At 41.9% G+C, this 22,065-nt stretch overlaps 1 protein-coding gene across 1 annotated transcript; it reads left to right on the forward strand.

The window, feature by feature from the left end:
* The first annotated feature begins 17,899 nt into the window (after positions 1-17,899).
* LOC138602187 (transmembrane protein 250) lies at positions 17,900-20,994 on the forward strand. Its single transcript, XM_069673610.1, has 2 exons — positions 17,900-18,033; positions 18,693-20,994. Exon 2 carries the CDS (start codon positions 18,897-18,899, stop codon positions 19,314-19,316), a length of 420 nt encoding a protein of 139 aa, XP_069529711.1. The 5' UTR covers positions 17,900-18,033; positions 18,693-18,896; the 3' UTR covers positions 19,317-20,994.
* Positions 20,995-22,065: the final 1,071 nt, after the last annotated feature.

Consider the following 22,065-nt stretch of genomic DNA (forward strand, 5'->3'; position numbering starts at 1 on the left):
ATAACCGCTGTCAAATCACGGTCAGCTCTCACTTCTCCTTCCCTAAGAACCCTGGGAGCTTAACAATCCTCCAACATCTGTCTGGAGCCCAGAGAAAGGCAGAGGCCCAGATGTCGGATAGATTGGTCTTATGGGAGAAGGCTTCTTGGCCCCTTCACTGGGCCGCCCAGTTAGTGAACTAGGATTAGAGTTACGACATATCCTGGAGCCAAACATAGCCGGACTCTATATCCTCAGATTAAGAGTACAGGACTGTAAGAAAAGCTCTGCTGTTGTTGGATTTTTACTTCTTCTATCACAAAAAATGGAAAGAAAAAGACTGAACACATTTGGTGCAGTTTTAGCACCATTTACAGACAATATAGCCATGTAATTGATGATCGCACGAAAACAACGTCCACATAAAAGACACATTAACAAGGCGTTCCAGATACAGTCACGGTGAGAAATAATGAGTCTGATTTATGATGCCTGCGTGGACAAATATTTATCTCTCGTCCTCCAAATATTGCTCTTGGCTCGTTGCCTCATTGCCGCTGGGTCCAAGAACACTAAAATCCACTTTTAATGTAAGTATGTGTGGGTTTTCTTTTCTATTTTTTGTGTCCTTTTGCTGATATTTCCTCCTGGGTGTGTGGCCGAGCTCGTTCCAAGCAGCTGGATTGTCCTCTATTAGTGTTGCTTCTGTTTCGCAGGCGTAATCCCCTCCGCTGGAGCCTCGCCTCACTCCTAATCTGAGGCACAATCTCTCCTGCAGATGGTTCTCTCCTTAAGCACCGCAAAAGAAGTGAGCTCATCCCCATCTCTCTTGTTATCCCCCCTGTTATCTCTCGACTCTCTCATCCCTTTCTTCCAGCATTACTCCCTCATTTCTCAACGGGAACACTTGATTTTCACCGCTACCATAAAGCATAGAGCACTTTCAAGTATTCAATCTGATGGTGTGGCTTCCTCAGCGGTACTTCCTCTTTCCTTTAAACCAAGACAGACTGCAAGGGAAGAGCAACCTAAATAAAAACATACATGGAGTATTTTGTTTAGTACAACATGGATTCAATATTTTGCTTTTGCTGAGCTCTACAAATGTGGCGAGGTCCAAAAGGGCAAGTGGTGCCAGAATTTCTTAACCACTTAATTTACAGGTAAAACTGAAACGTTAAAGTCTATAGCCGCTGACACCCGGCTTATTTGCTTAATGGGAAAGGCTACAATTGGCATTCAGAACCGGGTCAAACGACTCTGCAGTAGACCTGGGTAATTATCGCCTCGACTCCGATTCTCCGGCATTGATGGGCACACAAAACCAGTGTCAACACGCTAATCTCCATCCCCTCTCCGGCGCGATGCTATGCTCTGTCGGTAACTCCTTGTGATCTCAGCTACAAATTCCACCCGTCTCCGTCGGCGCTCGAACATCGTTCCACATTTGTCGCACCGATTTTTAATAAACTGAATGACTAATAGATACAATAAAGACCTAACCACCGTAACATCTTCACTGTATACTAACCCTGTTTCCGGCAGTTTGTGACGTCAGACGGTGACAGTGAGCAGTTTACTTCACTGGCAATGGGAAAAGAGACAATCGGCATCTATATGCGGGTCTTCCTGGGGCTGAAAAACCAGCATCAACACATTAAATTTAGGTGGGAAAGGGGTATAAGAAGAAGGTTGGTCTTACAATGCACAACTTGGGTAATATTTTAACTATTTTACAACTTTTTTTTTTGTGACTTCTTTCTAGCTATGTCTCCTTGTTTGCTAAATCTCAGTTTAACTTGGTGAATACAATGTTAGTATTGAAGAGTCACAGTCACCCTTTCACACGCTGATGGCAAAGTGCCAATGTCTAATCAGGATCGATGCACAGTCGCACACTATTTTAGGCAACTTCAATATGTGATTGTAGCAGTCAAGGATCAAACCCCCAACCCTCCGATCGAGGGACGACCTCCTCTACCAGCCACAGCCGCCCAAAGAGATAAGACAAAGAGGCTGTATTTAACTGGAATTTCTATTCATCATTCAAATATTAAGTGTATATTATATTTGTAAGGAGGAATATTGATCCCAATGGCATTAATCTAATGACTGCAAAGTCCTGTCGGCCTGTAAACAATGACCTTAACTTTTGTGTATTTTACGATGGACAATGTGAATTACACTATTTACAACACAAACTTGTAAATAGAGAAATTAGCAGACTGTTATAGTGTGAGCTTATGTCGACTGGCTGCGCTCTGTGATGGATTACATAACCCCAAAAAGTTTTACAAGTCTGCTAATCGATATTCAAACTACATACAGAAAAAACTGGACTGAAAACTGTTGTTAAAGAGCTCAAACTTGCTTTGCTTGTTATGGCCTTTTAAATCCATCCATCCATCCATTATCCATACCGCTTATCCTGTTCAGGGTCGTGTAGGGGCTGGAGCCTATCCCAGCTGTCATTGGGCGAGAGGCGGGGTTACACCCTGGACTGATCGGCAGTCAATCACAGGGCTGACACACAGAAAGAGACAACCTTTCAAGCTCACATTCATACCTACCGGCAATTTAGAGTCACCAATGAACCTAACGAGCATGTGCTTGGACTGTGGGAGGAAGCCGGAGTACTTGGAGGGAACCCACGCATGCACAGGGAGAACATGCAAACTCCACGTAGGCCTACTAGCCTGTGTTTCAATGTTTCAGCCTAGTGTGTTTTTTTACTCGTAACATGAACTTGTCAAAATTGTGTTATACTTTAAAACCAATTCCCCATAGCTTTATTTTTAAAAAGGTGTATATTTGATACAACCTTTACAGCAGAGTCTTTCTAAACTGTGTGTCTCTATCACCAAACTTCCCCATCATCCCACTCAATTAGAGATCAGCCTCCGTCTCCCTGGAGGACTTTTAATTTTTCCTCCTCTCCTTCTCCAAACAGCCGCACTAATACTCCACCACCGATCGTCCGCTCTGATAGGTCGTTTTGTCTAAATGCTGTGTCAGGAAGGGCAAGGGAAAGAAAGGGATAAATGATGAGGGGTGAGGAACAATAATCGGAGGCCGGTTTCGATGGCAACAAGGAAATGAGAGCCAGGTATACAATGTGAGCAGAAAGCCAGGAGGCTGGTGCAGTGATCAGGTGCTGTCAGAATGCCGGCGAGCGGGAAGTAAAGCTTTTTAGGTGTTGGGAATGGATTGCAGGGAGTGATTCACTGCGGAAGGAGAAGCCCGGAGAGGGGGATGAAGCAGGAGGAGGGTGGGGGCAGTGGAGATGAGAGTTGCGGCACCATTTTTCACAGCAGACAAAAACATTTGCTGGGATATCAATTTGGAGCCGCGAAGCAGCCTTCCCCTCCTGCCCCATCATCCATCATCTTTTCGTACGCAACACCACTTGGGCACTCCACCCCTCCCCTCCTCTTCCTCCTCCACCCACCCACACACACCCTTACCCTCGTGTTTTTTTTCCACCCACGCTCATGAGCATTTTCTGCAACCTGACGCAATCACACAAAACATGCATGCACAACCACACGCTGGATGCACCGCCTGTCGCAACACAGGATAGAAAAGCGTGGCCCATAGATTCGTGGGACGAAAAATGCAAAGCAGAGCTGAAACGCAGCTTTTCTCGTGGTTTGGGTGGAGAAGGCGGGGCCGTGCGGTTGCCACAGCGGCCGTCTCCTCTAGTCTTCTCCCATTAGCGCCGGTAGGGGAGACCCCACCCTCTAGCTGCCCCCTTATTGGCACCTTTGCCTGCACCCCATCACTCATCTCCCAGCCATCATCCATCACCCATCGCGATCAATAGGAGGCCACGCATTCATCAGCCCCTGGGTGCTGATGGGAAAGAGGAGGGTCGGCCGGGGGAGAGAGGGAGGAGAGGGATCACATGGTACGGAGAGGGAGAAGGAAAAGATCGGGGAATATTTGAAAGCGAGTATAAAAGGCGAAATAGAGGAGGAGGAGCTGTGTAGGAGAAGATTTGAGAATAAGAGCGACACTGAGGAGCAAAGAGGCAGAAGCGCACGGACAAACAGCACAATGTTTACTTTTTTAAAAGCTTTCAGCACCATGAAGAATGAACTGATATGTCTTAAGGTGTGAGAATATATAGAAGAACATTAAATGAATAGAAATCTTGGGAAAACTGAAGGCCGTTGCCGTAGAAATGAGCTCTCCTAAGTGACAGTGCTGAAGCCATGAGAATGATAAGTAGTGATCTTGTGTATCGCTTCGCTACGTGACGAGTGGCATAAAAAAAGAGATTAAAAAATCTGTGAAGGCAAAGATAAAAATCCAGCTAAAGGGAGGTTTAATGTGCACAATTACACACACAAGCACACAAACATATACACGCACATATATAGGGAACATAATGGCAAAATGTCCCTGTCAGTCATTCAGTGGTTGTCAGTTTCCGGCAAGGCTCTGCACTTTATGCTGACAGCCCATAAGTTCTGCCGACACACACACGCGTGCGCTGGCTCAGGCTTTTCCCCTCCCGACTGAAGGTGGACCGGAATAGATCGCACTTTAAGATGATGGATGCGCCCTCTGCCCAGAAAGGTTAGGGACGGGGCGATAAGTTACTGAGCGCGGCGTTCGGGGCGAGTCGTTGAGGTGGCCAACAAATATTCGGTAATTGTGATTGCTTGACAGCTGTGACATGAAGCTCTGTGACGGCTGGACGGTACCATGATGCACTGTGGTGGGAAATATACATAGGCTAAATATATACTGTAAGAAGTGGACGTAGCCGTCGTAACATCAGCAATCGGTTTGCGGACGGCGGTGACAAGATTGATGCATGCCAATATGGCAGTCACTATGTTGGTGTTTTGGAGACAGAAGTCACAGGGTTGGCAACAACAAGTTATCAATATGGTTATGCAGTCTTTGCACAAGGCTTATTCATTAGCTGGACAATAAAATGCAATGAGAGCTTGTGTAACGTAGCAAAACACTGAACAGTTAGGTATGGTTGTTGAGACACAGAAACCTGCTAATTAGCGCTAACATAAAAATTACAAAATAATAGAATTTTAATCACCTAAAAAGCTTGGACAGTGAGCGCAATTATCTTTACGGTAAACATGTCTGATATTTGCATGAAAACAATCTGTTAACGCACCAACAACACCACGTTAGGTTTCAGTTCAGTAACTGGAATCAGCCAACAGCCAACTGCTTCCAACAGTCACTCAAACCAGCCACGCACTTAAATTTGCCTGACTATAAGCCTAGATATAATTAAATACAGAAGTTTTATAGAGACTAAAGCTGTGTCCTAATCCAGGGGCTGCAGCGTTCGAAGGGGGTATTTGAAGGCCAATTGCGTCACAGCGGTCGCGTCAAAGGCTGTCCAAATTCGAAGACTTCTTCAGATGCGGCCGAAAAATGGGTCCTCCTTTTGCCATGAAGGATCCATCGGGTGCATCCTTACGGCCGAGGAATACACTTTTAAATGTTAACGGTTTTGGTTTCAACTCAATCGAATAGCTAGCGTTACACTTGTAAAAAAAAAGATGAAAGGGCCCTTGAAACAAATTATCTTTAAAGTTACGTGACGTTAGTTATGCTAGCTAGTTAGCCCGCTAGCTACCTGTTGCTAGGAGCGGGTAGCAGCTGGTGACGCAAACAGGAAACAGGAAATCCTCCGTAGACCAGACCGTCTCGTTACAGTTAGGCTTTACAATCTACACAGGCTATGAACGGCACGTCCTCTGTAGACTGCCTCCTTCGAAGGCTGCAGCCCCTGGATTGGGACACAGCTTTAAGAGTGTTTATATGGGTGTCTGTCGGGATTGACTCACTGACACAAGTAAATATACTGTATAAAAGAGGTACAACATTGCATTTTCTAAAATGTATTTCTCACCATCTTCCTTTATCTTCAAAGTCGAATAAAGGAGCACTCACACAGTAGAGGAAAAACATCAAGCCAGACCACAGAAAGACATCAAAACCAAACCTGAGACTCCGTGGTGGAAACTTGACCCTTCGAGGGCAGGTGAGAGAGTATTTATTCCAACCACATCCCACTCTGCCCCATTTAGGCTTCAACATGGGTGCTTAAGGGTGGGGGGTAGAGAGAGCTGTGGGTTATGTGTCATGTCCAGAAGCCACACCACCACCACCTGAAGTCCTCCAGTCCCTAGGTCCCCTCTGTGCGTATGTGTCAGATGTCGCTCTCAGGTTTCGAACCCCAGGTCTCCATCTACCGGATGCTGTCATTGGATTATTCAGGAGAGGCTAAACGCTCTTTGTAGCGAGCAGACTGGGACAAAACCCCACCTGGGCAGCATAAGCTACCACAAGCTCTGAAGCAGGTCTGCTCTTGTAGCTTGAAAATGTGACGGTGGATATATTTAGTTTAGATGTTATCACAAAACACTTCAAGTAAAAAAAAAAGGAAAATAACAACTAGGCTATAAAAAAAGAGTACGTCACAGTTAGTTTATTTAGCTAAAGCACATGTGCTAAAAGCTAAAGCTAACGGCAGGGACATCCAGACAGCCAGGAAAAGAATGCATGAAAGTACAGGAGGTGACTGTTGTCAGGACGATCCCAGTCTTAAACACAAAACCACAAAGTTTGACGTTACCTGTTTCTTCCTCTTTCTCCTGTTGACATGACCTCCAACACCTTACAGGTTTATGTGCTGCTCCTGCTTAAATATTTCATTGTTAGCTCATCCATTGTTCTTCGCTGACACACACACACACACAACACCATGAAACAAAACATTCGTCTACACGTCACAGCGGATACTTGTGTATGTGCGTGCCTGTGTGTCTCCGCGTGTGTCCCAGTGTAAAGGGAGACCAGTTGCAGATAATAGACGTCTGTGTTTAATATTGGAGGAGTTTGAGGTAACCGCAAACCTGCAAAGCTGGGGTCACCGCGTGTGAAGGTGGACATCCGATCTGCAGCACTACAGAACAAAGCTATTGTAAAAACGGCAACATGGAGGACTGAAATAGTTCCAAAAATGAGACAGATGCAATGGAAAATATGTGATAAAATACAGTCTCTTCCTTCCAATAAGAAGCAGGTTGTTAGGATAGTTTCAGGAAACCCGTGAACACAAATTGACACAGGTAATATCCTGTCAGCTGGAGAAGAAATATGGAGGTACGAAAGCCATCAATCAGACACTTAAAGCGCTCTGCTGACGTCTGCAGAGAAAGAAGGGAAGAAGAGGGGAAATGTAGAAGGAAGGTGTGGGCAGCAATGCGGAGAGTAAGCTCTTCCTGCCAGGTGGAGGGTTAGTAGAGGAAAGGAGGTGTAGAATGAATGACACCTCTGGGCTAACTGCTTCTAGCTAACTAGCTTAAATAACTAAATGTCATTGCGCATACTTAAAGTTTGCTGTCCATTCTCTAAGATAAAAGTGAAAGGCTCTTTAAATGTTTGTGATCTTAAAGCTTCTATAATCAATATTTTTATGTTAACACGTCACAGATTTGAAGCAGTTTGCTAATAGTGAACATACCCAACGCTGCGGTTCCCCTTAGCTTTATGTTGCTTTTAAAAGTCTTTCAGCTCACTGGTTTAGTTTAACTACCCATAATTATTTTGTTTAACTCTCAGAACACTTGTCGAAACGCTGTTTGGACGGAAAAGTGACAAACTCACTGTACGCTAACAGCACAACACAGAGCCACAGCAAGCCAAGCTAGCTGCTAGCTGATGAGTATTTAGATGCTAAAGAGCCGGATATTCCCCAAAAGAATGCGAGACAAGAGCATAATTATAAGCAGCAAATTAATATTTGTCTTGTATTAAAATTTACTTTGATGACTAGCATTAAAGATATTACATTCCCGTGTATATTTTTTAACTTTAAAAAGTAGCGCTGTTTTAGCTCAGTGGTTAAATTGCACCCCATAAATTGAGGCTACAGTCCTCGAAGTTCAACTCTCTCCCTCTCTCTCTTCCCCTGTTTTCGACACTATCCTCTCTAAATAAAGGCATTAAGAGGCCCAATAAATAAATACAATTAAAAAATTTAATTAATACAACAGAGTGGCAACATATAAATCTTCTAAAGCTACTAGCAGCCTGTTGCAACACAGCCCAAGTCCCGCCTCTGACAAGGCAAAAAAAACAATCATAGTTTAGGATTTTGTGGTGGCACTTAGGGTGGCCAATCAGATTTCAAGGGGCGCCCAGGCCACACCACTGGATCCGCCCCGGATTACAGATCCAATAAAATCGCTGTGAAAAGTGATTGATATAACTTTTACATGTATTTATCTGAAATATAATATTTGTTCCTTTTTTTCACCGTTCTGTCTAAACTGGCAACTCAACTTACCGAAGAACGCAGACCTCTCTCTCAAGCTGGTGACGTTTATCCAAAAAGTTGTAGGGGTTATGGGAAATACTAAAAAAGATATACTACATTTTTAAAAAGCATCCTTGTTTTTAAGACATTTTCACTGAACTGCATAAAAAATACTGTTGAGTAAGATTATGTTCCATGAGGGGAATTTAAGTAATTGGCCTCATTATAAATGTCTGTAAATTCCAGTTTGACTTACTTTTGGCTCTCACAAAAAAAGACTAATACTCAAGTGTAGCATTTCCCAGCTTTTAATACTTTCATGCCAGTGGCAATGATGCAATGAGATGAGGTCACCTTCTTTCCTGTCCCTTCACCTTTTGACCCCTGACATCATGGCACTCAGTGCAGCGCGTGGAGGTATTTCTTTCTGGTATCTCAGGCGGATCTGGATCTGGCAGGTTAAAGGAAGAGTGGTATCCGATCTGCGGTGCGTTTGTACTTACTGTATCATTAATGGGGCGGCGATAAAGATACGCAGGTCTCCTGGCACTTTGCTACAGATTAGGAGACGGGCTTCGAAACTGATGCGTTTATCTTGTGTTTTCTATCTAGGCCACGTTTTGGTTCGAATCACATGTAGGTCTGGCTTTTTTAAAATTGATGGCTGTAATTGAGACAAGACGGTGAGTGACAAGAGTGGTATTTGATGTTGCTAGATCTTAGAAATGTCACACAAAACATCTAATTTCTTCTTAAATTTTTTGTCCAGTTTAAAAAACACAAACAGTGTTCAGATGCAAACCTCATGCATCATATTTTACTACTGCAGCATAAATCTTCCTGCATTAAAAACGTTCTCTCGAGCTGGTCAAGAGGGTTGACGGGGCAGTGCAGCCTAAGCGTAAATCAGCATAAGTGATCGGATGGATTTTTGCGTGTTAATGTAACGTAGCTTTAGCATGCACATAACTCAGACGACAGGAGGGAGAGGCGAGCGTGTCCGGCGTCCAGCCCCTCTATTTGCCAAAGCAATGCCGTGGGGTCATCAAATCGACAATGTGATTGACCCATCAATTGACCCCTGCTGACCTCTTCGGCCAATCAGTCTAATGGCGGCTAACGGTTTGAGCTTCACCCCGCTGGTATCCTTTCACTCGCACTTCTAACACACAAACAAACACAGACTGACACCCAGTTGTATCTCACACTCTTGGTCTCTAACCCGTCTCAGTTTTAACTGCCTGTATCGGCACTCGCTTTCCTGAGGGACTCTTGTTAGCGTTGACCTTTCTAGCGCTGCGTGCTAGTTAAACGCAACAGGCCTCGGATCAGCTCACTTAATACAGCACAATAATACAGTGGGGCTGCTATCCTTTAAAGGAATCACGACTACATTTTTTCTGTATGGAATGTAAAATATCACATTTGGGAGCACTTTGTCATATTAATCATAAAAATGCTGAATCACCATATTCCATCAAAGCCCCTACTTGTGGGTCAATATGTTTCTGCAGGCTGAATCTCCATAAATCAATTACATAGTAAAATGCTCTGTGTGTGTGTGTGTGTGTGTGGATTGGAAGTGGCAGTAGGGGCCTGTATTGATCAGGTCCAGTATGTGGCAACTGTATCATGTTTCCACTTATTTGATGTAATGGTAGTGTATAGATTCTTAATTGACAAGAGGGTGAACATTATACACAGTGGGGTGGACAGGCCAAACTCAACGTGACAGTTCAGAAACCCTGCCCTAATAGGGTGCCTGCTTTCTTAAAGAGGAGGTATTCTGCTCTTTCACCTTTTAAGACATATATATAATGCTACAATGTTGGATGTCCAGACTAAACGTGCGTGAAGTTTCAAATCTGTAGGTAAAAGTATGTTGGAGTAATCCCCAGGCTTCCCAGCTCATTCTGCAGGCTGCTGTGAACGTCAGGTTTCACACCGTTTTTTCTGCACTTTGTGACGTCACAAAGTGCGGCCTCAGCAGGCTTCCGAAAGAGCTGGCCAATCAGAAGAAAGTGGGCTTTTAGGGGCGGGGGTTTCTTAAAGGGACAGAGCTGACCGAGTCGTTTCAGGCAGAGGCTGTGTGAGGGCCTGCACAGAGCACAAGTGTGAGAGTTTTTTGAAACTGTAAATTATGCTAAGCTACTCCACAGGTATCATGGAGTGAAATATGAAGCTAGAAATGAGCATAATACCCCCTTTAAACATGCCCGAATCGCAGCCTCCCATCATGTAATTTTACAGATGTGTCGAACAGAGGGATAAAGTCAATGAATTTGCTGCGGTTCCTGAGATTACAATGTCCAATTGGTACATGTTTTACTGTAAGAAACAAATCTCTTGCATTCCATAGAAAATATATTGGGGCATATGGGAACACCAAGCTAATTAAAGGATGGCTTTTAACATTACAACACTGCTTCTTAGATAGATAGCCCCACTTTAAACCGGAGCAATCTTAAACGAAAGGGTACACCCTTTAGCCTCACAATTCACACGTAAGCCATATTTTTTCTTCTTGAACAAAAACTTGATACTTGATACTTCCTTTCACCTCTGTCCAACATCATCCCGCTGCCTTCTTCTTCTTTTATCCTGCTGTCTTCTTCTTCTTCAGCTTATCAATTTCCATTCACGTTACCCTCATTCATGTCATAAGCGCCACCGCGAGGAGTCATGAAGTAGTGACGTGGTGAGTGAAAATAGCAGGGAAATGTGTTGAGGGCGCCTTACATTTGAAAATTAAAATATCGATATTTGGCACAAGCCTATCTATAATTGCATCACGCGAGTCAGGATGACGATATATTGCCGTATCGATATTTTGTCTCACCTCCACTTAATACGACCAGAATGCCACTGTCTGAAATCTGCTGAATGTCATGATCACACCGAGTCTGAGACTTGTACAAGCTGCACATCTTTGTCTAATCGGTTTTCTTTCCTCTCTTCAACTGCTCTGCAAACAAAATCAAGAATAGTCAGATTATGTTCCAAACAAAAAAGGTCTGTTAGAGCATTCAACGGCAGGCAATGCTTTGGTGATGCAAGGTAGCGACACACTTAAAAAGATCGAGAGTTTGCATGGACAGTAAAGAGTGCACAGAGTTTACACAAATGAGTTATAAAGAACTACAAATGTTTCTACCTTAAATAGTATACACAAGATATGGGAGTCAATTCTTCAGAAAAGCAGCACCTGTTTTTCACTGCACAATGAAAGTAAAGTTCACCCTGCTGGTTCTTGAATACCCTCATCTCAGCCTTCTTTCTCTGCAACAATCAATTCTCTTCCCCTCTCTCTCTCTCTCTACAATATGAACTGAAATAAATTGCACATCTTTTCCAAACAGAGCAATTTCTCCGCCATCTGTTCGCCGACGTAAATCAGGGCTTGTTGATGTAAACCTCCTCCTTCCTCAAACTCCCCCCAGTGAGGACTGAATCAGGCCTAATCCCCCCCCCGGTCTCCCCTGCCCACTAAATCTTCCCTGCATATTAATGCCTCTGTGCAGATATAGAAATAGGACTGTATGCAAAATATGCAAAACACTGGCCTTTGTCACATTGGGAACCATGATGAGCAACAGATTTTTTAACAGCTGTTTGTGCTGGAAACGTAGCAGGAATTTGGCGACGAAGAGATGACAGATGGATATAGTATACAAAACTTTTGCGGATGTGTATTTTGACCTTTTTTTCTCCCATAGTTGTTAAAACGGTGACCTTTGACAGCAGCCCGTCTCATTGGCTCTGCAAGGCTCAGTCCAGCACAAACACCCCCCCCTCCTCCATTTCTAGGTCCAAGCTTCACAGCCCCTCTCATCCACCCTTACAGATGTTTCCACATCAGTTTATAATCCAGCCTAGCCCCCTTATGCCAGGGATTAACACGAGTCGAGGCCCAATCCAGCCGCATGTGGCTGAGGACGGAGGGGGGGCAAGAAAGACAGACGAGATGGACTGAAAAGGAAAAATCTGCATCAGTTACGCCTGTGAATTTTGTCTTTACTACTTATAGGGACATTTGCAGAACATACATGCATGATAGAAATTAAAATGTTAACGTCAAACTTCAAATTAAAGCAACTTTGAGGTAGTCGTAGTGGCGAAACCACTTTTTACACATGTTCGACCGAGCTGTTCGACCGAGCTGTTCATTAACAGCCAGCAAAACTTTAAGAAACACTAGTTTACAGAAACATTTGGCCGGATGAACTCTTGGAATATACGGCAACAAGAGCCGGTTTTAACGACAACAGATGGCTTTACGGGATTATGAAACACACACAGATGTTTGCACTTACATGCCCCAGAGATAATGAAACATTAAGAAAAAAACACCAGGCATTGGAAGTGTTGAGGCTATTTCCCTTAATAATTCAATTTTATATACTAACTTGGAAGGAAGCAGCCGGCCTGACCCGACTGGCTGCATCATGTTTTATTTTAATTAGTTTAATTGGGTACTTAATTTGCTCTGCGAGGCTTGGCATCGTCCGCACACCTAAGTGTCCTGGAAGTGGATCGGTGTTAGGCCCTGCCCTCATCTTTTACTTTTATTTGTTTTCTGAAAAGTTTTACTTCCATAATTTGATTCCTCAACAGAAAAAAAATATTCCTTATAAACAAATAAAAGTGGACAGAAACTGGTAGAACTAAAATAAACATGAAAGCAAGTTAAACCATTAAAACGTATTAATTTTCATACATGTGCCCTGGGTTTCGTCTGACAGGCCTCATGCATCTTCCCACATCGAGCTGCTTCATAACGCAGCACAGCGTTAACACGGCTTTGATTAAACTTCCACTAATTAAAGTCTCCCTCATCTTATTAGCCCGCCTAATTGATTTAATTTGTCTTAGCTCGACTATTGGCTGTGACCTCTACTTAGTTAATGAATTAATTGATCCGACCCAAGTGTATCTGGAGGAGTCAAAGAGGATTTTGACATGCTGGCCCTTTAATCTTGCTCACTCTGGACGCTCTGTTGGGCCGTGATGACGATGTATTGGCAAAGGCTTGGAGTGGATGGCTTTCGCAACTCCACAGGACTACAAGGAGGAGTAGATTTGGCCTCCTGCAGTTTGTCAGTGACTGAAGAAGCAGCCTTGGTGATGACATTTTAAAAGCACCATTCTTCACTTCTTACTTTCAGAAACTTAAACCTACGCAGCATTTCCCTTCTCCTAACCAACCTCCACCTGCGAGAAGATGAGGCAACGCTCCAAAGGTCCTCTATTTCCCAAGCAGAAAAATATGAGTCAATAATATTGCCATAATGCCTGATTAGAACCAGCACGCATCCTTTACAAGGGCACTTGGATGTCTAAATCACAAGCGTCCTCTTTATTGACATCGTTTTTCTTGGTAATGGTGGGAGACAGAGGAGCTTCCTCAGCGTGGATGCACTTATTAACCAGATGTAGGTGGAGCGGCGGTGCCAAACGCAGACGTAATAGTGCTGCATGTGTCCATTTATCAAAGACGGTTATAATGCAGGAGCTGGACTTTGGTCAAATATATAAGAAGGAAGAGAGATAGCTCGGTGCCATGCCCTTGAATGTGCTGCTCCTCACTGAAGCACTGGAGTGGAAAGCAGTGTTAAAAGCAGTGAAACGTGAACAAACAGCTCCCTCTAGTGGTGGAAAGTCATGATGTTTACTCTCGTGTGGCAATCTCCAACTTTGGTTTCTCATGTATGATTGAAAATGCAGTCAAATGCAACACAAAAAAGTAAGAATTAGGCAGATACTAGAAACTGTACAGTTGACATTTTCAGAGATACAACTGTAAAACTTCTCCTTTTGCCGGCCTCGGTTCCTGCGGGCGGATTAAATCTTGTTTAATGAGCTTTAAATTACCTCGCTCCTCCACACAGCAGAGACCTCCTTTAATTTAATGTTCCAGCCAGATCACTTAGGTCCTCTAATGCTTCTCCTTTAAATGTTAGTGATGGGTGCCACAAAAGTCTTTTTACTCAGGCTTTTATTTCAGAGTAATTATTACCGTTGTTTTTTTGTTACAGTAGCTTTACCCGGGTGTTTTTTTAAATCTTATCTAACTTTAAAGTGATTTTAATTTTTGATTTCTAACATTTTATTTTGTTACTGTTGTATTTTTTCAATCTTGCAGAATTGTATCTCCTATTGACTTTTTTTTTTGTTCTTATTTTGCGTGTATTTGGTCCTATACCTGAAGCACCTCCTATACCTGAAGACACACACGGGCCGCAAGTCGAGCTTCAATTAGGCTGGTTTATTCCGCTGTAGGAGGCAAAGTGTACAGAACTCTTTGCTCATGAAACACAGCACCGGCACGGTTTAAATAGTCTGTTGACCAACATTTGGAAGATAACCTTTTAACCTTTGGTGCTTCTCTTACTATCCTTTTATGACCTTCATCAAAGAGATTCCCACGTTACTCATAAATCTCTTGATCCTCTCAAATCCTACAGAAGATGCTAAAGTTCCCAGGATCGGCCGACCATATTTTCTCAACCTTACAGTATTTTAGGATGCATGTTTGAATGAAAGGTGTGATATAAATAAAGTTAAAATCATTCATTGTGAAACTCCAATTTGGAATTTGGCATTAAGACTTATCTGAAAACTTACCTGATTTAGTTTGATCTGATCAGTGGGCCTGACAAATTACAGACAACAGTACTGTAGTTGGCAAAAGTGTCCTCATGAATGTTGTATACGCTTTAACCTGCACGCTTAGACTATCGAGGTGTAACAAAACTACCCGCGACCTTCTGACCTCGAACTTTTTAACAAGTTTTTGTAAAGATTTGACCTTTAAAATAAAAACCTATTTGCGTATTTTTAATCACTCAGCCAACATAAGTTGGAACTGGCATGGAGATCATCCTAATGTCTTTTCCTTTATCTCTAATACACCCATGTCTTCTCCAAATGCGCCATAATTACCTACCCCTGATAAAGGACTCTCTCCACTTTCTGACAATGATAGCAACGATATAACCCTCAAGGTATTTTTCTTTTTCTGAGTGACCCCCATTAATCTTCTAACCAGAGATTAGTCCAACCCATTACAAGAACACCTCTCCATGGGGAGTTATTGTAGAAGATAGGCAGAAAAGTTTCTCGCCAAATGAAGTCCTGGTCCTGAGATCCAAAAAGCCAAATCAGCAAAAGATTCCCGCGGGAAAGAAAGCGTCTGAATCAAGTAATTGGTGCAGAAAACTTGAACTGTTGTTTGACATATGACGGACTAACTGTAAGTAAGCTTTGATAGATAAACACATGAATGCAACATTTGTCTACTGATGTTGAGAATTAAGAGTCCTGTCTTTTCCCCTGAAGCAACACTTCAGAATTCTGGGATATTGGTTGTTTCACAGGAAAAGCATTGATACGCCAAAGATCATGTTTTCACAGAAGCAATTAGATAGCACGAGTGAATAAAAGAGAGCAGCGAAAGCAGCTCTTACAGCGAGTTCAGAACTTGCACTGACATGACCCCGAGCTACAAAGGCTCTTTATCAGAAAGCCTTATGGGGGATACTTTAGAAAAATAAGCCATTTAGGTAAAGAAACAATGCAGCAACATGGTCAAAAACACACTGAATAAGTGGTTGGTGGAAGGAGGACTTAAAGGCTGCAGTCAGTTGTCTCTGACTTTTTTATCTAAGCTTTGATGTTGACTGATGGAGCAGACTCTTAAAAGAAAAAAGATGGGATATGATGGGCCGATGTTTCGTCAACCAGGATTCAACATAAGTGACCTCCTGCACAAATGGCGTACACATTCCAGATATGAAAATGGCAGCCTGTTTTTGTGTTTATCAAATGAAGAATATTTTAGGAATAGTATTAATAAATAATAAGTTATTTTTGTGCGTCTTTGTGTGTGTGGGGGGGTTCTTATTTTTTGAGGTATTGATGATAAATTAAGTATTGGACATCGAGCGCTCCCATGTGGACAAAAAGAAAACTTTAATAACTACAACAATATTCATTTATTTGTCCAGATCTGATCTTCAGACACTAAGTTTGGCTGCCTTTAAAATTGTTATGATATGGATTTAATTACAAGACTCAATCATATTGAAAAAAACATTGATTAATACATGCAGCCTAAGTGAGAAATGTATGTATGTTTGATTAAATATTCAAAGGTTTGTTTCTTTAATTTTGCGCCTTTAAATTTACACTACAGCTGCCCAGTGCTCGATTAACGACTGTAATAAACTCTTCTTTAGAAAAATCCTGAGTTCATTATGAGTTATCATCACCTGCTGCCATCTGGCTTTCTGGCAGATAGCTGGGATGTAATCATTCGACCAACCCATAAATCGGCCTGATGAAGGTTACTTGCAACAAAAAGAACAAACTTCTGCAGCTCACACAAATGTGAGGATTTGTGTGTTGATACACTGAGCAACTTTGTGTGAGGTTTACTTAAAATTTACTTTGGCTGTTACAAGTATGACATATCTTTGTGGAAATAAAATGAGGAATGTTCCCAGCTCTCTTACATCAATGCTCCAAAAATAATGTGATGCATTTTAACTCCAAATTTTTCTACATATTTGTGTTTTTTTTGGCCCTGAATCTTCAATATTTCAGCTCATTTTTTTGTGCATTCACTGATACGTTACACTTTTTAATAATAGTTGCTAGTTACTTTTCATATAACAATTTTATATCCAAAAAATATTCAAACTGTATTGTGCTTTTTAAGGATTAAACCAGTGGTTCACTGCAGTTTTCTTGCTTCAAAATTAGTGTGCAGGTTGGGCCTTTGAGTTGTAGGCCCATGAAAGAGAAATTACCCTCTAAACTTCTTGATGTTTTGAAGTTGAAGTTTTTAGTTCAAAAAAAGGTCAAATCATTAAATGTTTTACACACAATCAAAGATCAAAGATAGCAGGTGCAAAAAAAGAAAACAAAACAGCATTTCTTCTTTCCTCTCCCTTTAATCATCTGATGATTCACTAGGTAGAACCACAACTCAACTAGTTAAGCGTATATAAAGTTAAAACTAGCTACAAAACTGAGATCTGCCAACAAATTGTCAAGAAGTCACACATGTAAACCAGTCTCAATCTTATTCTTCAAGTCCCAAGTGGGCCTACTGTGGTGAGATTCAAGCAAGTCTTGTCCAGGCCTTGATTTAACTCACAAGTTATAGCTTCCCCTTGTTTACACATATAAAGCAGTTAAAAGAAAACACCTTCTTCCGCCACTGCACTGTAAGGAACATGTAATCCCGTGAAAAATTGGCCATACCTGTTGTGGAAAAACATGTTGGGGAAAATCACTAATTTCTCCATTGCAGTTTTGAAACTAGAAGTGAACTCAGAAAATCTAAGTTTCATTTCCCATTTGTCTTTGGCAGTGCTACACAAACACACACACAAACGCATACATAGATCGCTGCGTAATGCTTGTTGAATTTGTATAGACGGGAATTATTGAGCGATTACTCAACAGTAAGTATTTTAAACTGAATCCAGATTTAGAAGCATCCTTTCCCGCGGAGCACTTCCCCTTTAAGAGCGCAGATGACGTCACAGCAAGATGACTCGTTTATTTTGCGACGGGACGCACAAGCACCGGCTCGCCGTCGCTGCCTCATCTCCGCTTTCAGTAAAACACTGAACTGTGTGGGGGGAATAAGAAAACAAACCCTGTGTATTTAAAGTACAGATAACTGTTTATAATGTGATACAATGCTTCAGTCGTCTGTGAGTCAAACACCAGCTTTATTGGTGAGGACAAAGTCGCCGGAGTGTTTGCATGTGAGATAACCATTAGCTCTGCACGAACACTTGTTTTTAGAGCAGAATATGGATGTAAGGTCCCTTTTAGGCTGGACAAATTGTATGCTAGCTATTTTTTAGGCATTTTAGCATTACAGTTATCTTCCTGCTATGTCATGAGCTTTGGTCTATCTCTGAAAATGTAACTACAGGTTTTCTTTTGGACTTAAGGGGATGCAGCAAGGCCTGCATTTCTTTGAGCAAGTTTGCAACAATGTCTGCATGTTAATTTTTAGAAATATTGCTCCTTAAGACCCTCCTTTTCCTTACTGGTACCGATACCGATACCCAGACTTCAAGATAGACCGATACCGAGTATCCCTCACATACCTGCAGGATTAATGTCATGTATTTTGGTGAAATAACACTTATTATTGAGATTTTGCTATGACTGTTATTACACTCTCAGCTAGCCCTGCAATGTTGTTGTTTATTATCGAAGTTATAATTTACCTGAAACCTGTTGATTTTTGGACGGGAGAATAAATTATAGTATCGGATCAGCGCATTGACTGCCGTACTTGCCGATACCCACATTTTAGCGGTATTAAACTCTTTTTTTATAAAATAGCAGAAAAACATATATTAACAATGTAACCTGTTCACAGATCTTTGCTGCAATCCAAGAGACCCTCGCTGAACTGCACAGACCCCACCAACAGCTACATCTCATTTCAGGGCTCATGTAAGAGCCGCTCTTTGCACTACAACCAAATGAAGCTAACTTCTTCCCCAGAAGCATCACCCACAGAGGACTCCACCTGTAACCCCTGGGACTCCTGTGCACCGTGCTGGGCTCCAGTAGCCCACCCATGCCTGTGATCCCCATCCCACGTCGGGTGCGCAGCTTCCATGGCCCCCACACCACCTGCATGCACTCGGCCTGCGGGTCGACACACGCTTCCAAGCTAGTGCGCACAAAGTACAATAACTTTGACCTCTACCTGCGCTCGCGCTGCATGTACAGCTTCCTCCGTTTCCTCCTGTACTTCGGCTGCAGCTTGCTCACCTCTCTCCTCTGGGTGGCGCTCTCTGCTCTCTTCTTCCTGCAGTACGTCAGCGTGCGTGTGCTCCTGAGGCTGCAGTACAAGCTGTCCGTCATCCTAATTCTGTTGGGGCACAGGCGGCTGGACTTTGGCGTGCTGAATGACCTGATCGTTTACAGCATGCAGATCACCATGTTCCTTGTCGGGGGGCTCGGCTGGTGCTTCATGGTGTTTGTGGACATGTAGCTGCAATGTGAGCGATGTGGGAAATGTAGCTTATGATTTGGACGCTTCATATTGTAACTTCAGCGTTGTGTGGTGTTTTGGGACAGCATACATGTGTAGCAGGTCCCGTCGGACTGCTAAAGTCAAATCTTATTGGTTTAGTTTCAAATATGATAGAAGCCAATAAGAATCTATGTAACATCTGTGTGTCCTTTAAAATGTTAATCCTGTGTAACTCACGAGAGAACAACCTGGTTATTGATGCATGAAGTCAGTCTGAAGAGTCAGACATGAGTCATCAAGTGGGACTCTCGAGTCAAAATCTCTATTTTCATGCCATTTGTAAACCGTTTTCACAAATTTTAAAGGGAATCATGACTGCAGACGTATTTGTTTACAATAATGGAAATTGTAAATGTCAATGTCGCATGGAAAAGTGACTTAACACATGACTAATGTGCATCGTGGCACTGTGATGCAAGACGAGTCATTTGTGCCAAAACACGAGTCAGGCTCCAAAGTGCGCCATGATCTCCACGATGAGATTATTTAGAAATACTATATCATGTAAAAACATGTACCACAGTAAATTATGGTGGGTAAAGTGACCAAAAAAGTGTCAAAAATGTGTCTACTGTGTTATTGTGAAAAGTAAAGGACAGAATTGGAGAAAATAAACTTTTTTTTGTAAAGTTATTAAATAAATTTTCCGTTTCTGAACCCCTTCTGTCCTTTAAAATGCGTGGCGGGGCTGAATGTGTTTACTGTCTTTGGCGACACCCACGGTCGCATGCCTCGAGCCGTGTCATAAGAGTGTGTGACAGTTCAAATCGAGAGCGTCTTTGGGTCAAGTGTTCCATCAGTCGCTCTTATGTTTTCTGAGCTGCTCTGACAGACTTCTCTGTTTAGCTTCCTGCAGCATGCAAACGCCAGCCACAACTAGACCCCGCTGTTTGTGCCAAGCATAACAATGGACATGGCTGTGTCCCAATCACCTTATATAGCCTCATTTCCACATGGCGTGAAGAATGCTTACAGGGTCTAATGAGGACATGTTGAAGCACTGAAATGAGTTGTTACACTTACTTGGTAAAATTGAGAGGATTCGTATTCACATACTGTACAATTATAAGCATAGACTTCCATGTTTATGACTGACTGGTGCAGGAAATCAAGCGACAGAAAGTGGAAACAACCAAGACGCCATCTTTAGATTTGAACTTTCGACACAGTGGCTGGTGGCCTGACTGAGACATAGTTTAGACTGGTATGGCCTCAGGCAGTAAATGGGTAATCAGCAGGAAACAACAAGCTTTTGTTCAAGGATCAACACATCATATGCCTAACAGTCTGAGCCAGGCCCAGTTACAGCAGAGCAGAACAAGAGAACATGAATTATCTTATGACAATGTAGTGCAACATGTAGTTTTGATGAAGTCATGGTGCGCTCCAGTTTTATTTCTCCTTTTTGTTTGAAAGCTGAAGTTGTTGCTTCATATGAATGACTTTGCTTTTTTTTTGTCTTGTTCATTAATCAACATTTATGCCTTTTGTGTTTTTCATTTAGATCTTCCAGGTCAGACCCTTGAACGCCTCACTCATGAGAAAGACTAAACTAAAGATGAGTTACTATCATGTGTGCTTACATTTTAAAAGCAGACGGTTTGTTGAATCACTCAATGAATTATAAAACTAGCGATTTTACAAAATGATGTGCTTGTCTGCCTCGTTCTTCCCTCTGTTGAAGGTCTTTTATTGGGATGTCTAATCTTCTGTGTTGTTGAAATGACCACAGTTACCAAGCGGGGCAATCAAAATCAGCTGCCATTTTATTTGGCTCCACTTTTACTGCTTTATCCTGAACAATGAGCCATGGTGAAAAAAAATAAAATTGGTTATAAAAATTAATGAGAATGTAATCGTGCAAATGAAATAAACCTACAGGAAGTAAAAATATAAACTCGCCACAGACATAGTTGTGCCTTCACTTTTTAAATGCCAAGATGTACAATAAGGCCTTTGTTAACTCTGTCATCAACTGACTGCAGGCTCAGATATAAATACCAAAGGACTAAAGAGATTTCTCATCATTGGACAGATCAAATTTACAAAATTGGTTCTCATTTATCTGATGGTTGGAACAAATTGGGGGTCACAGGATAAACTTAAGGGGTCAGAAGATGATAAGAGGAAAGAAACATTTCTGTTAACTTTGCTTTTACTTTATACTTAGATTATTTACTTCTAAAAGCCTCTAAAAAGACATAAAATTAAAATCTAAAAGATTTAAACTACTCTATGCTTGGAGAGCTAACATCTGAAATATGTCATCTCTGATAAGAGGATGTGATTTGGCGTGATTTAGTTTTTTTAGTAATTAGATTTTTTTATTTTGCACAATATAAAAATACACATAATAATAATATGACAACATAATCATGATGGCAAACTTAATATAGTGACAAAATATACAACAACAAAAAAGGAATGTAATTAAAAGAAGCGGCCTCAACAGAAGAGGGCATTATCATCATGAAAGTAACAGAATTGGTGTTTAACTTTTTCTTTTTCTGAGATTTTTTAATACATTTTCCAACAGTGGTTATAAAGTGGCTAAAGTTGGTTATAAGTATAAAGTATGTCAGTATGCTGTGGGTGATACCCTGCTATGTAGGAAGAGTGATGAATCATGAGGTAGAAGTAGCACACTATGTAGGATAAAAGTGGTAACATATCTAAAAATGTTAATGTAGGGTATTATTGAAATGAA

Source organism: Semicossyphus pulcher, unplaced genomic scaffold (genome assembly GCF_022749685.1).
Source record: "Semicossyphus pulcher isolate SPU_LCO1_2020_fin unplaced genomic scaffold, fSemPul1.0.p SCAF_22, whole genome shotgun sequence".
In the NCBI taxonomy this organism is placed as follows: Eukaryota; Metazoa; Chordata; class Actinopteri; order Labriformes; family Labridae; genus Semicossyphus; species Semicossyphus pulcher.

Bases quoted from the DNA above. Each gene is read 5' to 3' on its own strand.
- LOC138602187 (XM_069673610.1), top strand. From the start codon at position 18,897: ATGCCTGTGATCCCCATCCCACGTCGGGTGCGCAGCTTCCATGGCCCC.